This window comes from Macaca nemestrina, chromosome X (assembly GCF_043159975.1).
Source record: "Macaca nemestrina isolate mMacNem1 chromosome X, mMacNem.hap1, whole genome shotgun sequence".
NCBI lineage: Eukaryota > Metazoa > Chordata > Mammalia > Primates > Cercopithecidae > Macaca > Macaca nemestrina.
The window spans coordinates 43,424,626-43,440,121 of NC_092145.1; the positions used below are offsets into that span (position 1 = coordinate 43,424,626).

The 15,496-nt window shown below is 41.3% G+C and overlaps 1 protein-coding gene across 2 annotated transcripts in view; it reads left to right on the top strand.

Annotated features, from left to right (window-relative positions):
* Positions 1-15,496, top strand: part of LOC105490484 (transient receptor potential cation channel subfamily C member 5) — a 327,334-nt gene that overhangs the window by 126,576 nt on the left and 185,262 nt on the right. For both annotated transcript variants that reach the window (XM_011756193.3, XM_024795644.2), the window contains one exon: positions 1,860-2,258. In XM_011756193.3, coding sequence (XP_011754495.1) covers positions 1,881-2,258 — 378 coding nt within the window. In that variant the 5' untranslated portion in view covers positions 1,860-1,880. The remainder of the gene's footprint in view (positions 1-1,859; positions 2,259-15,496) is intronic.

The window sequence follows — 15,496 nt, forward strand, 5'->3', positions numbered from 1 at the left end:
TTTATGAAACTTTCTGTGAGACCTCCAGCCTTCAATGAGCAGGGTTGTGTTGTTTCCTGTCCCCCAGCAGGGGCTAGCAGAGTGCTAGACACAATAGAGGCTCTCAGTGTGTTTGTACTGATTAAATAAATAGAAGCTAATTGGGTTGTTGATCCTCACTTTAGGAGGTCACACTATCCCTTCTCTCTCCAACTCATGTTTGTTTACAAGGTAAAGGCAGGGAGGCAGTCTACAATTAGTATCATTAAAGTTTTGTGCTGTGTATTGGCAAATATAAGTGCTGCTTTCCTTTAGCCACTTTCACTACTTTCACTTTACTTGAAAGTAGTGAAAGAATGTATCAGTGCTTCTTGAGGCAGTGAAACAGCACCCTGTTCTCCTGGGGTTTAGATGTGGAGAGAAATTTGTCATTTGGACCTGCTCAGGGCAAGAGGCGACACTCACCTTCAAATACTAATTTCCCAGAGGGTCACAAGCACGTGAATTGCAAATGCCACTTGATATAAGATATGCCTCTCCCTCTGCCAAAGCAGGGATGTCATTACCTGGAAGACTGAGGTAAATGTTTGTGGAAGCTTCATGTCTTTATCTTTTCTTACAACCAGAAGGTGAGAAAAGAGGCTCTTTATCACATTTCCATGTCCTTTAGCTGGAAAAACAGTTAAGTAATTGGAATAGGTCCATCCAAACTCAGTCTCCAGAGGGGCCTGGAGGCCTCAGGGATGAGAGGAAAAGTGGAGCCAACACCCAATAGATCTGAGCCTCATTTTCTCCCTTGGAGAGGATAATCATTCCCATCTCACAGGGATACTACAGGGAGTTAATGAGGAATGTGTATAAATTTTATCTGTAAACCATGAGGCAAGAGCTCTATACTGTGATTCATTCTATGTGATTGAAGACAAAGGCTGTCTTTTTACCTTCATCTCCCAGAGAAAGTTTAAACACATTGTAGGAGCTCAATAAGTAGGTTTTTACTTTAAAATGAACTCAATTAAATATAACCTGGATTTAGGTATGATACAAATAAAACAGACCATTCACTTATCAGAATTTAATCAAACGGATTCTCAGATCTGTTAGCTTTTCATTTGAAACGGCAGAGGAAAGAATCATGAGAGGGCACAGAGAGTACATGCTTATCTTTTGCAGTTAGCTTTGGCCTATTGGAGTCAATACCCCTTCCCCCAGTGAGCAGCAGCAAGAAGCAGGGTTGTAGTTAGAACTGAAATAGGATTTCAATGCAGGATGTGCATCTGGGACAGTTGCAAATGTAATCTTGAAAATTAGCATAGGACCAGAGACCTAGAGCCTGAAGGAAATTGACCAAAGATGATTTCCACCTTTGCATCACTAACCAGAAGTGTTACCGTGAGTATTCTCAGGCACCAAAAGAGAAGGAAGGTGGGAACTAGCTTATGTCATGTTGTAGGAGGTTTACCCAATGCCAGTTGCTTTGATAATGTATATCTTATTTAACTCTCACAATAGCTTTATGAGGTAGGAATTATTCTGTAGCACAGGACCTGGCACACAGTAAGCCATCACTAAATGATAAATGCTAGTAATATTATTAAGATTGATAACCTTAGTAATAATAAATAAAGCACAGAGGGCTTGAGTAACTTACTTAAGGCCACAGAACTGGTAAGTCATAAAACCAGGATTTAAGCCCAGGTCTTCCTGACCCCAAAGCCTGGGCTTTTTCTGTTATACTTCTTTGTAAGAGGAAAAAAGATTGTGTCATTGAAGTAGTTTAGGATTTTCTAACCCTTTAGCAGGGCTGCCTCCATAACTGGCCACTTGAGACCTCCAGGTATCTAAGGATATTTTTGGTCTTTCTCTGTTTTCTCACTCAGCTTTCTAAATTGCTATGAACCATGGCCCAGCTGTACTACAAAAAGGTCAACTACTCACCGTACAGAGACCGCATCCCCCTGCAAATTGTGAGGGCTGAGACAGAGCTCTCTGCGGAGGAGAAGGCCTTCCTCAATGCTGTGGAGAAGGGGGACTATGCCACCGTGAAGCAGGCCCTTCAGGAGGCTGAGATCTACTATAATGTCAACATCAACTGCATGGACCCCCTGGGCCGGAGTGCCCTGCTCATTGCCATTGAGAACGAGAACCTGGAGATCATGGAGCTACTGCTGAACCACAGTGTGTATGTGGGTGATGCATTGCTCTATGCCATACGCAAGGAAGTGGTGGGCGCTGTGGAGCTTCTGCTCAGCTACAGGCGGCCCAGTGGAGAGAAGCAGGTAAGAGAAATTCTTACAGGCTGGGAAATAGCCAGGAACAACAGGGCACCAAATCAGAAGCCCTGAAACTAGGGAAGGTTAGGTGGTCTGGAATTGAGAAACCCTATCTCGGAAATTGCACCAGTGATCTCAGGTAGCATCCAGAGCTACCCTACGTGGCCCATGCTGAGTTTTACTGATTTACCTTTTCCTTATAAGTGTTTGCCCATATACATTCAGTACTCACTCAATGTACTTAGCAACCCAATGATGTGTTCTTTGTTTCCAGACTATTCAAGCCCCTTCTAACCTTCGTACACCCTGCTTTCTATCTTCAGTTTCCTCCTCTACTCAAAGATTATATTCTAGAAAAGGAGAGACAAAATACAGACTTGGGCTTTCTGCTTCTCATCAGCCTCTCTCTGAAGACAATACAGGAGGCCTTTAAACTTGAGTGCCATAGTGCAGATGCTTATGGAATAAGGCCTCGTATATTTTCCCAGTACCTGTCAAGTGACTGCATTCCACCTCTAGATGTTTGGGGTTTTGCCTCTGTGATTCTCATATCTTCCAAGGCACCTAGGTTTGATACTCTGAAGTCATCTTTTATTTGTCTGTCTCCCTTGCCCCCATGTTCAATCCCCGAGTCCTGTGGTTCCTTCCTTCCAAATATCTTTCATATAATTTCTCTCCTCTCTAGTTCATCTTTCACCAGTCTGACTCTGGCTCTCAACATCTCTCTCTTAGATGAGTGGTTCCTAAAGTGTGGTCCCTTGACTAGCAGCATCAGCATCACCTGGGAACTTGTTAGAAGTGCAAATTCTCAGGCCTCCGCCACAGCCCTGTTGAATCAGAAACTCTGGGATGGGGCCCCAACAAGCCCTCCAGAAGATTCTCATGTGCAATCAAGTTTGAGAACTGCTGTCCTAGATTAATATGAAGCTCTTCTAACCAGTCTCCTTGTCTCTAGCATGTTCCCCTCTCTCAAATCCCGAGCAATAATGCTGCCTTATTCTCCCTAAAATAGCATTATGAGCCTGTCATTCCTGTGCATCCTTTTGCAGCTTCCCTTCTGCCGTCTAAAGGTTGACTGAAAATGAACTCACAATAGGCAGATGAATAGGAGAAACGGGCATACAAAATTTATTAACAGGCATATGGACATGGGAACCATGCACAAAGTTTGAGGCTCAAAGAAATGTTAGATGTTTGAGACATAAATACTCTCTTCATAGGGGAGAAATGTATGGACCTGGGAGGCAAACATTATTATATAAATGATTATCTTTGGACTCTGGATGGTGCCAAGAAGTTAAGGAAAAGTGAGGGGTGAAACTACACAAGAACTAATGCTGTCTTTTTTTTTCTTAAATTTCCATAGATTATTGCAGAGCAGGTAATGTTTGGTTACATGAGTAAGTTCTTTAGTGGAAATTTGGGAGATCTTGGTGCACCCATCACCTGAGCAGTATATACTACAGCCTATTTGTAGTCTTTTATTCCTCTCCCCCTTCCCACCCTTGCCCCCTGAGTCCCCAAAGTCCATTGTGTCATTCTTATGCCTTTGCATCCTTATAGCTTAGCTCCCACTTATGAGTGAGAACACACGATGTTTGTTTTTCCATTCCTGAATTACTTCACTTAGGAAAATGGTCTCCAGTCTCATCCAGGTGGCTGCATATGCCATTAATTAATTCCTTTTTTTTTTTTTTTTTTTTTTTTGGAGACAGAGTCTCACTCAGTCGCCCAGGCTGGAGTGCAGTGGTGTGATCTCGCCTCACTGCAAGCTCCACCTCCTGGGTTGATGCCATTCTCCTGCCTCAGCCTCCCGAGTAGCTGGGACTACAGGCACCTGCCACCATGCCTGGCTAATTTTTTTGTATTTTTAGTAGAGAAAGGGTTTCACCGTGTTAGCCATGAGGGTTTTGAGCTCCTCACCTCGTGATCCACACTCCTCAGCCTCCCAAAGTGCTGGGGTTACAGGCGTGAGCCACCGCGCCTGGCCAATTCATTACATTTTATGGCTGAGTAGTATTCCATGGTATATATATGCCACAGTTTCTTTATCCACTAGTTGATTGATGGGCATTTGGGTTGGTTCCACGTTTTTGCAATTGTGAATTGTTCTGCTATAAACATGCATGTGCAAATATCTTTTTCATATAATAACTTCTTTTCCCTTGGGTAGATACCCAGTAGTAGGATTGTTGGATCAAATGATAGTTCTACTTTTAGTTCTTTAAGGAATTTCCATACTGTTTTCCATAGTGGTTGTACTAGTTTACATTCACACCAGCAACATAGAAGTGTTCCCTGTTCACTGCATCCACGCCAACATCTACTATTTTTTTAATTTTTTGATTATGGCCATTCTAGCAGGAGTGAGGCGGTATCACACTGTGGTTTTGATTTGCATTTCCGTGATCATCAGTGATGTTGAGCATTTTTTCATATGTTTGTTGGCCATCTGTATATCTTCTTTTGAGAATTGTCTATTCATGTCCTTAGCCTACTTTTTGATGGGATTGTTTTTGTTGTTGTTGATTTGCTTGAGATTTTCATTGTGGATTCTGGATATTAGTCCTCTGTCAGATGTATAGATTGTGAAGATTTTTTTCCCACTCTGTGAGTTCTTTGTTAACTCTGCTGACTGTTCCTTTTGCTGTGCAAAAGCTCTTTAGCTTAATTAAGTTCCAGCAATTGATCTTTATTTTTATTGCATTTGCTTTTGGATTCTTGGTCATGGAATCCTTGCCTAAGACAATATCTAGAAGGGTTTTTCCAATGTTATCTTCTAGAATTTTTAGAGTTTCAGGTCTTAGGTTTAAGTCCTTAATCCATCTTGAGTTGATTTTTGTATGAGGTGAGAGATGAGGATCCAGTTTCATTCTCCTACATGTGGCTCGCCAATTACCCCAACACCATTTGTTAAAAAGGGTGTCCTTTCCCCACTTTATGTTTTCTTATTATGCAGATAAAGTCCCCTAGGTAATCTCTTGGAGCTGCCCTCAGACAAATACATGAAAAGTCCATTGGGTCATGGTGATGACCGCCTGTCTCTTCTCCGTGGTTGATCTTTCTTGGTTATTTGATTAGATTTCTAGGGAGGGAGTCTTAAGACAACTGCATTTCTTTTGGAAAGAAGCTTCTTTACTCAGATAAGGAAGTTACAGAGTCTCTCAGGGTGTATCCTTAAAAAGGATCAGAGAGACAGGGAAGTGGACAAAGGTCAGAAAGAGAGAGCTCAGTTTTGAGGCTTATTTTTGAAGTCTTTCCACTTTCCTTTTTTTTTTTTTTTTTTTTTTTTTTTTTTTTTTTTTTTGGAGATGGAGTCTTACTCTGTCACCCAGGCTGGAGTGCAGTGGTGCAGTGGCAGCTCACTGCAATCTCCACATCCTGGGTTCAAGCAATTCTCCTGCCTCAGCCTCCCAAGTAGCTAGGACTAGAGGCACACACCGCCATGCCCGGCTAATTTTTTTATTTCAGTAGAGAGAGGGTTTCACCGTGTTGCCCAGGCTGGTCTCGAACTCCTGAGCTCAGGCAATCCGCCCACCTCAGCCTCCCAAAGTGCTAGGCTTACAGGTGTGAGTCACTGTGCCCAGTGGTCTTTCCATTTTTCAAAGCACTCAGCATGCTTAAGTGCCATATTTTGGGGAATTATTTTCTGTACCCCAACATTTTCAATAACTACAATGTCTCCTCATTAGAAAAGAAACCAATCCATGAAGCTTGGCACCTCAATGCCCTCATGCAATGGTCTTTCCAGTCCTGTATTCCCCTAGCCCCTTCTAAACACCCCTCAAGTCAGAGAGGTCTCTCTTCACTGTCTCTCTTCTTTAGGAACACAGAATTAGGCACATAGTAGGGACAAAAAAAATACTGAATCATCAAAATTGGAATACCTCAACACTTTCCAAAAAGTAGAAATAATACATAACAAACCCAAAATTGCAAATTTCTTAGAAATAGTAATAATAGAAACACTCAGCATAAAATCTAATGGTATACGGCCAAAGCTGAATTTAAAAGAAATTCATAGCTTTCATATTTGCCTAATCAAACAAAAAAAGAATGAAAATAAACTTAATTATAACTCACAGACTAAGAATTGTAATAAATGGAGCAGAAAGCAAAGACACTATGTTATAATAAAAGTTCCTTGAGTAAAGGGCCTGAATCCCCCTCTGCCATCAGCATTTAACACAGTATCAAGAGAGTAGGACTCTCTCGTTCACTGCTGTATTACATCACTAGAAAAGTTATTGGTACATCACCAACACTTCATAAATGTTTATTTAATGAATGAGTAACATACAACCCACACTGTGCTAAGTATCTGACATGGCTTATCCCATTCAATCCTCTTAGCAACTCTATTAGGTAGACAGTATTATTATCATCCCTATTTTACCATAAGAAAAATTGAGGCCGGCTACAGTGGCTCATACCTGTAATCCCAGCACTTTGGGATTTACCCGAGGTGGGCAGATCACTTGAGCTCAGGAGTTCAAGACCAGCCTGGGAGAAACCTGGTCTCTACTTAAAATACAAAAATTAGCTGGGTGTGGTAGCACAGGCCTGTAATCCCAGCTACTCAGGAGGCTAAGACAGGAGAATCGCTTGAACCCAGGAAACGGAGGGTGCAGTGAGCCAAGATCGTGCCACTGTATTCCAACCTGGGTGGCAGAGAGACACTGTCTCTCAAAAAACATAAATAAATAAATAAATAAGAAAATTTGAGTCACAGGATGATAAGTTCAATTGTCCAAGATCATAGCTAGTAAATGTGAGAGCCAGCATTCGAACCCAGGCATCCTAGCTCTTGAACACACTCTCTTAACCACTAAGCCACACTGCTTCCCTAGCAGTCTGAGTAAGTCAGGATTCCCAGCACAGAAGTTCTGAGACAAAGTAGATCAATGGAGGATATATCAGCCCTCTGGAAAGGAAGGACCTGAAGGATTTGGATGACTAGCAAAGCAGAGAGGTGTGAATATGTTCCTGACTTGACTCAGTCCACCTCACCATCCCCATTAAAACTGATATGCTTTATTCCCCATTTCCCCAGAGCCCTGCCAAGTGCCTGGGTGATTTAATGTGCTATTCTACACTAAGGCTTACCCAGCTACCCTACTCCAGAATGACCTTCCCCACCTCTGAGAATCTGCAGCCCATTGGCTCTTCCCTTCACTTGACACCACTCACATATCATTTTGTATTATTGGCTAGCCTTACTTGTGTAAATGTCTGATCTCTATAATTAGATTGCTTCTCAAATGTGAGGCAAAAATCTAATGCTCAATGGTTTCCATGTTTCCCTCATCAGTACTTAACCCAGTGCCTAGTACATGATGGGTGATATATAAATGTTTGCTGAGGAACATAAGAGTTAAGTGAATTTTCCAGAAAAGCATATGGCTTGCTGATTGAACAAGACCCTCTGGACTTTCATATTCAACTTGATTTAACTTCATTACTGTTTTGGGAATGAGGAGATCACAGAGAAGTTTCCAAGAAGGAGGCTAGTAATGCCAGCTCTGCCTGAGTTTTGAAAGTGGGCCAGGTTCTCATTTGATGGCCCTCATTTCCTCCATCTTTCCTCCATGCTCTAGTGAATGCTGAGACTCTACCAGTCAGGAAGAAAGACACTAGGCAAACTTATACTAAAGTGCAAGCAAAGGCATGACCTCCCTGGGGAAAGGTAGTATTAACTTTACAGGAATGAACCCACTGACAGTGGAAAGTCAATCCTATGGAACCTGGGTAAAGCTACCTGGCTCAGGCAGGTTTTTATCAGGACCCTTTCATACACATTCCCCATATAAGACCTACTTTGTCCATACTTAGATATCACACTGTATGTACAAACCCACAAAGTTAGCAGCTCCATTCACAAGTCTCTTCAGCAGCCTTCTCCTCCCTTTCTCCTCTCTCCTTCTAACCCCCACCATGAGCCTCTGCTAAATTTCATTTTCTTCCATTGCTCTGACAATCGCTGTGATAAGTCATACGTCAGTAACTATAACTGTCACAGTACTGGAGCCCTGTCTTTCTGAGAGATAGAAACGAAGTTTGTTTACCTGGGAGCCGTCAGGGATGTGAGCAAACAGACCTTCTGAAGGACCTTTGGTCCAGATGGACAAGCCATTTTCAGGAAGGCCTTTCTCCCACACATGGAATTCAAACAACTGTTCTTTTTCACCGAGTCCCTCCCTTATCTCTCCAGGAGATTGGGCACAGTCGACCTCCATCACTCTTGGGAAGATAAACCACTGCCTTCCTTGGCTTTACTGGGCAAGGGCTTTAGCTCCAGGCTAGCAGTAAGAAGCTGTCTGCTCTGTCCTTATCCCAGACTCTTGTGCTCTTCCCCCTCTTTTAGTCTATCATCTCAGACAAAGGTCAGGGGCTGGGCATAAGGGACTGACAGTAACTTCAAGGATCAACTTTGATATGGAGACCTTCATTTTTAATAAGATGAAATCTTTAAAAAGATGATCATACTGTATCAGGTAGAATTTTCTGCACCAAACAGGGGTGTGTGTGTCTATGTATGTCTGTATATGTGTACATTATATGTTACTCTGTGGTCTTGCTATGCCAGAAATCTGACCCTCTTGGCCCACTCCCTAATCACTGTGGCCTATTTACTTAGGGGTAGATTTTGACAACCTGAGAAATTTGTGATTTTTGTTGGGTAAATCATCTGAAATTGGTCTCAGAATTCAAAATTCTTGAGACAACATAAGGTCTAATGCCCACTATTTCTGGTCTATTATGCTTGCTACCTTTGAACCACTGACTGTGGAAACCACTAGAGGAGTACTGCCATCAGGGAGAGCAAATCCAATCGCAATTCAGAGAAGAGACTCATGTCTGTGCATGCTCAAAACCAGCTCTAAATCAATTGTTGTGCACATGAGAAACTTGTCAAAATGCAGATTTCTGAGCCCCACTACATACCTACGGAATCAGAATCTTGGAGTTTAGGCCTGAAATTAGAATTTTAACAAATGCGCCTCCACCTGTTTCTAGGTAAGAGGTCCATGTACCTCTCTGTATTTGTTTCCTAAGGCTGCCATAATAAATTGCCACAAATTGGGTCACTTAAAACAACAAAAATGTCTTCTCTCACAGCTCAAGAGGTCAGAAGTCTGATAAGAATGTATCAGCATGATTTTCTTCTGGAGGGAGAATCTGTTCCATGCCTCTCTGCTAGTCTCTGGTGGTTGCTGATAATCTTCTGCGTACCTTGGCTTATAGCTGCGTCACTACAATCTCTGCCTCTGTTGTCAGAGTTCTCCTCTGTATCTTTCTTCTCCGTCTCTGTAGCTTTCTTCTGTGTCTCTGTATCTAAATCTTCCTCTCCTTTTTATTATGAAGATACCAGTCATTCAATTTAGTGCCCACCCTAATCCAGGATGACCTCATCTTAACTTGATTAAATCTGCAAAGATCCTTCCTCCAAATAAGGTCATATCCACAAGTACCAAGAGTTAAGACTTGAACATATGTTTTGGGGGACACAGTTCAACCCACTATACTCTCTATGAGAAATACTTGTCTAAACAAGTGGTTCTCAAACATTTTCAGCAATAGAGTATTTCATTAAATGAAAACCCACTCAGATGCAAAACAGACCCAAGCAGAGCTTCCCTAGTTTAAGTGCAGGTTGGGTTTCAAACCCACTTGTTCATTTTCTCTCTCTCTCTCTCTCTCTGTCTCTCTCTCTCTCTCTCTCTCTCATTCTCACCCACACACACACACACACACACACATACACACACACACACACGCGCGCACACACTCTTCTACTCCCACACCTCCTTGGCCCCTGAGGAGTGAGCACAGCTTAAAAGCCACTGGCCTACAAGACAGAGTGACAGACTCTAATTCACCATTCATGGTGCAAACCAGCTTGTAGCTAACACTGTGACCTTGGGCAAGTCACAGAATCTTTCTGTAGCTCAACTTCACCATCTGCAAAATGAAGCTAACAATACCTAGCCCTACCTAATCCAGAAACCTATTGTGAGAAAGAAATAAGGTTAAGATACGTCCAAGTCTTTTGAAACAAAGGTTTGAAAAATGATACACAGAGATCAATAGCTATTATTTTCAGCTTTACTCCATCCATTTGACTTAGCATGTCGTATGGTATGGAGAGACCAGCTGGCAAATGGTACTCCTCACAAGGCACCACCAGTGGAGTGAGAGGAAGAGGCTGGTAAACAAGCCAACTTAGTTCTAAGATTACCTCCTTCTGCCTGGCCCTGATGGCAATGCTCTCCCGTCTGTTGCCAGGCAATCTGCATGACCTCAAAGTCATCCTTCCTTTTTCACTAGAGTCTAAAGATTTGAGCAACAGGGAGGTAGAGTTTCTGGCCTCTGTATCAACAACCCACCCAAGTAATTTTCTTTCTTGGTCACTTGCGTCAATGCAAGCAGGTGAAAAGAGGCTAAGCCAACCTTCTCCCCATGGCCCGCCCCTCTGGGCTCTTCCATAATTACTCATTTGTCTGTAGCAGATGGCTCAAAATTAAAATTGGTCTCACAGATGAGCTAGAGAGATTAAATCTCAACAACACTGGTAAGTGTTTATGTTGAGATTATAGAAAATCAGCAACAGGACACTTCATTTACTCCTCCTCCTATCTGATTTTTTGTCTCAGGCTGAGATTACACAGTGTGGAGGGGGACACAGAGGGCCTGGAAAAAGGTGACTGGATCATGGAGAAGGAACATAAAATGTCTAACCTGTAAATCTCAAACACTTAATAGGAAAGCAGAAATTCAAGGAGAAAATTATAAAAGCCATCCTGCTATTTATAGATAGCCTGCAGTGGTAGAAAGACCATAGACTTTGAAGTCAGCCACTTATTAGATGTGTTTCCTTGGACAAATAATTTAATCTCTCCAAACCCCAATTTCTTCATTTGTAACTAGGAATGATAATGAAGTCTATTTCATGGTGTTACAGTGAGAATCAAACGAAATAATACATGCATATTACTCAGAAGAGTTCATAATATCTAGTAAGTACTCAATAAAAGGTAGCTAGTATTACTCCTACTCCCACTAGTTGAAGCCATGCTGCTCAGATCACCTACTGGCTAATGTCATTTATTCATTAAAAAAAGTGTATTAAGCACCCACTAGCACATAGTGGTTAATAATTCAGACTGAACGACCTTGGGAAGGTCATTCACCTTGTTGAAGCATCAGTTTCCTTATATGACAAATAGGTTTAATGATGTGATATCATGATAATTCTATTATTTGCTTTGATTCCCATTCCAAAGTCAAACTTCTAGGTGAAACCAAAGGATTTTGTCAATCAAATCAAGAAAATAAGTCATTTAGTTTAAATTGAGAGAAAAGGATAGAATGACTGCATGGCATCATACTGGCCAAAGTGAAAAACTGAGTTACCTACTCTCATGTGTCTGTGCTAACTTTCAGTAAACATAGCTTACTTCATTCACAGAATGGAATTGTAGAGAGTTTCAAGATCATGTAGTCTGAAGTGACATGTTCAAGGTCACTCAGCTGAGCCTGAACTGACACAAATACCTCCTGTTCCCAAAGCTACTCTTTCTACTACCCCACTTTGCCTTTGAGGAATCACCAGAAATGCTACCATTTACGATGGAGCTGCAAATAAATAAAGCAGCTACAAGTAGTATCTATCAAGAACAATTCATTGATGACAGAGTTTCAGCAAATGATTAGCTCTATTTAGTTCTGTTCAATTTTCTAAGTATTTTTGACTACTAATCATATGCCTCACAATCAAATTGAAATATCCAGTTAGTGCTTTCAAGAAATGCATACTCAGAGTGACATCACCAAGATCGATGGCTGATTAGGGGTACCTAACACTCATCCCCTCCACAAAAAGTTCAAAAACAAAAATTACACAACTACATTTCAACTAGAGTATCTAAGGGAGAACACCAGAATATAGCAAGGGACTGATGAATATTCCCTGTGGAGCAGGGAAACTCATAATGGCAGTGTAGAGAGGGAATTGAAGCCCCCTGGCTCCGTGACCCTGTCTCTTTTGCTGATACTGGCTCAAAGACAGCATGGGCTTCTCATCATGGGGAAAATATAAACAGAAGATACTCAGCAGCCCTCATTACTGCCATTGACACCAGCAGTCCTTGCTACAGCAGAGTCCCACAGTCCTTACAGACACTGAGCCCAGTTTAGGGAGCTGCCTGGAGTCCATGCGGCTGCGTTGTTCCAGAGGAGGAGCCCACATGGTGTACCCTCCCTCACAGCACTATCTTGAGACTGGAGCCACTGCTAGAATGCATCTTGCTCTGGGGCCAATAGCCACTGTATCTCCCCCTTTCTGAGGCCCCACTGTTATTCCATCATAGTCACACAAGTGGCTGCAATGCCACACCCCAGTTGCTTGGAGCCTAGACCCAGTAGAGCAGCTGTGACTTTGACATCCAAGCCTATGTATATGCGGTGCCCTGCATTTCAAGGAACAAGCCACCCTGCCCAGTGGGGAAGCCATTTCCACGACTGGTGGAACTGCCACACTTTGCACATCCCTGACCTACCCAGCAGCATCATTACCAGCAAAGCCACACCACCGCCTCTACCCTAGGCTGTGGGTACAGCCTAGGGTACTGAGGCACTTGCAGACACTATTGATATTGATTATAGCTGAAGAAATTAAACAGAGACTACTTTATTGTGCTTATACAGAAGCAAAGCGAAAGCACCCCACCAAATCAACACCCTAAGACCCATCTTCAGGAAAAAGTCTTTCCCTACTGTTAACTTAAAAATCACACAAGATCTATAAATTTAGAAAAGGAGACTATTTATTTTACAGGTTAGAGCCTGCAAAGTGGTCATATCACAGGCTGGGAAGAATAACCATCAGCAAAGACCAGAGACAGGCACATGGAAGGAAGGGTTGGAGTAGGAGCTTTATGCTGAATGGATTAGCTAAGCATATATAGTTAACAGGTTATAAGAGGTGATATGAATATATATGAAGGTGGTCCTGACATGTACATATTGATGAAACATGCATGCAACATACAACTCATGTTCATTTTAAGGTGGAGACTTAACATGTAAATGTATTACAGTTAGGTCCTATATGTCAAAAGGTGAAGCAGCGACATCAAGGCACTCAAGTGTGCAGCCTCTGTAAACCCACCAGGACCAGTCCATGGTTGGTGCCCTTTTTATCAGGAAAAGTTACTGAAATCAGTCTTTTGTCCAATCAAAAGAAGAGTGGCTGGGGGCTAGTTAGCATACAGTGAAACTGAATTTGCTTTAACATTGCTTATCTCAAGACCAGTGCTTGTTTAGCTGCTAGAGAAAAAGAATAACCTCATGACAGTAGGAACATAGTTTATTCTCTCTCTCTCTTTTTTTTTTTTTTTTTTTTTTTTTTTTTGACGTGGTCTCGCTCTGTCGCCCAGGCTGGAGAGCAGTGGTGTGATCTTGGCTAACTGCAAGCTCCGCCTCCTGGATTCACGCCATTCTCCTGCCTCAGGCTCCCTAGTAGCTGGGACTACAGGTGCCCGCCATCACACTCAGCTAATTTTTTTTTTGTATTTTTAGTAGAGATGGGGTTTCACCATGTTAGCCAGGATGGTCTTGATCTCCTGACCTCGTGATCCGCCCACCTCCACCTCCCAAAGTGCTGGGATTACAGGCGTGAGCCATTGCGCCCGGCTGGAACATAGTTTATTCTTTAAGTGTCAGGGTGTGTGATTTCATGCTTGGCCTGACATGGCTTTAGGTTTTGTTTATAATTTGATACAAAAAGTCCAAATCGTCCCACTGCACTCCAGCCTGGACAGAGACTCTGCATCTTCTCCAAACACAATGGAATAAACCAGAAATAAATAATAAGAGGTATTTTGGAAACTAAACAAACACATGGAAAGTAAACAATATGCTCCTGAAAGAATAATGGGATAATATCTCATATCTTGAGATACATGAACCTATAGAAATTAAGAAGAAAATTTTTAAATTTTTCAAAACAAATGAAAATGGAAACAAAACACACCAAAATTTATAGGATACAAGGAAGGCACTACTAAGAGGAAAGTTTATAAGTGCTTACATCAAAAAAGTAGAAAAACTTCAAATAAATGACCTAATGTTGCATCTTAATGAACTACCAAAGCAAAAGCAAACAAAACACAAAATTAGTAGAAGAAATAATAAAGATTGGAGCAGAATGAAATGAAATTGAAACAAAAAATAGAAAAGATCAATGAAATGAAAAGTTGGATTTCAGAAAAGATCAAAATCAACAAACTTTTAGACAGACTAAGACAAAAAGAGAGAAGGCATAAATAAATAAAATCAGAGATTAAAAAGGAGAAACTACAACTGATGCCTCAAAAATTAAAAGGACCATTACAGTCTACTAAGAGCAATTATATTTAAATAAATGGAAAGATCTAGAAGAAATGAATAAATTTCTAGATGCATTCAACCTACCAAGAATGAACCATGAAGAAATCCGAAACCTAAATAGACCAATAACAAGTAATGAGATCAAAGCTGTAATAAAAATTTCCCAGCAAAGAAACACAAGCCCAAGACCTGATGGTTTCACTGCTGAATTTGACCAAACATTTGAAGAAGAACTAATCCCAATCCTACTCAAAGTATTGTGAAAAATGGAGGAGGAGAGAATATTTCTAATTCATTCTAAGGCCTGTACTACCCTGATACCAAAGCCAGATAAAGACCCATCAAAAAAAAAGAAAACTACAAATCAATATTCCTGAGGAATATTGATGCAAAAATCCTCAACAAAATACTAGCAAACTGAATTTAACAACACATTTAAAAGGTCACTCATCATGGCCAAGTAGGACTTATCCCAGAGATGCAAGGATGGTTCAACATATACAAATCAATCAATGTGATACATAATATCAACAGAATGAAAGACAGAAACCATATGATTATTTCAATTGATGCTGAAGAAACATTTGATAACATTCAATATCCATTCATGATAAAATCCCTAAAACTCTGGATATACAAGGAATACATTTCAACACAATAAAAGTCACATACAACAGACCACAGCTAGTATCATACTGAATGATCTTTTCCTTTCCTCTAAGATCTAAAATAAGACAAGGATGCCCACTTTCATGACTGCTATTCAACATAGTACTAGAAGTTCTAGCTAGAGCTATCAGACAAGAGAAAAAAATAAAGGGCATCCAGATTGGAAAGGAAGAAGTCAAATTATC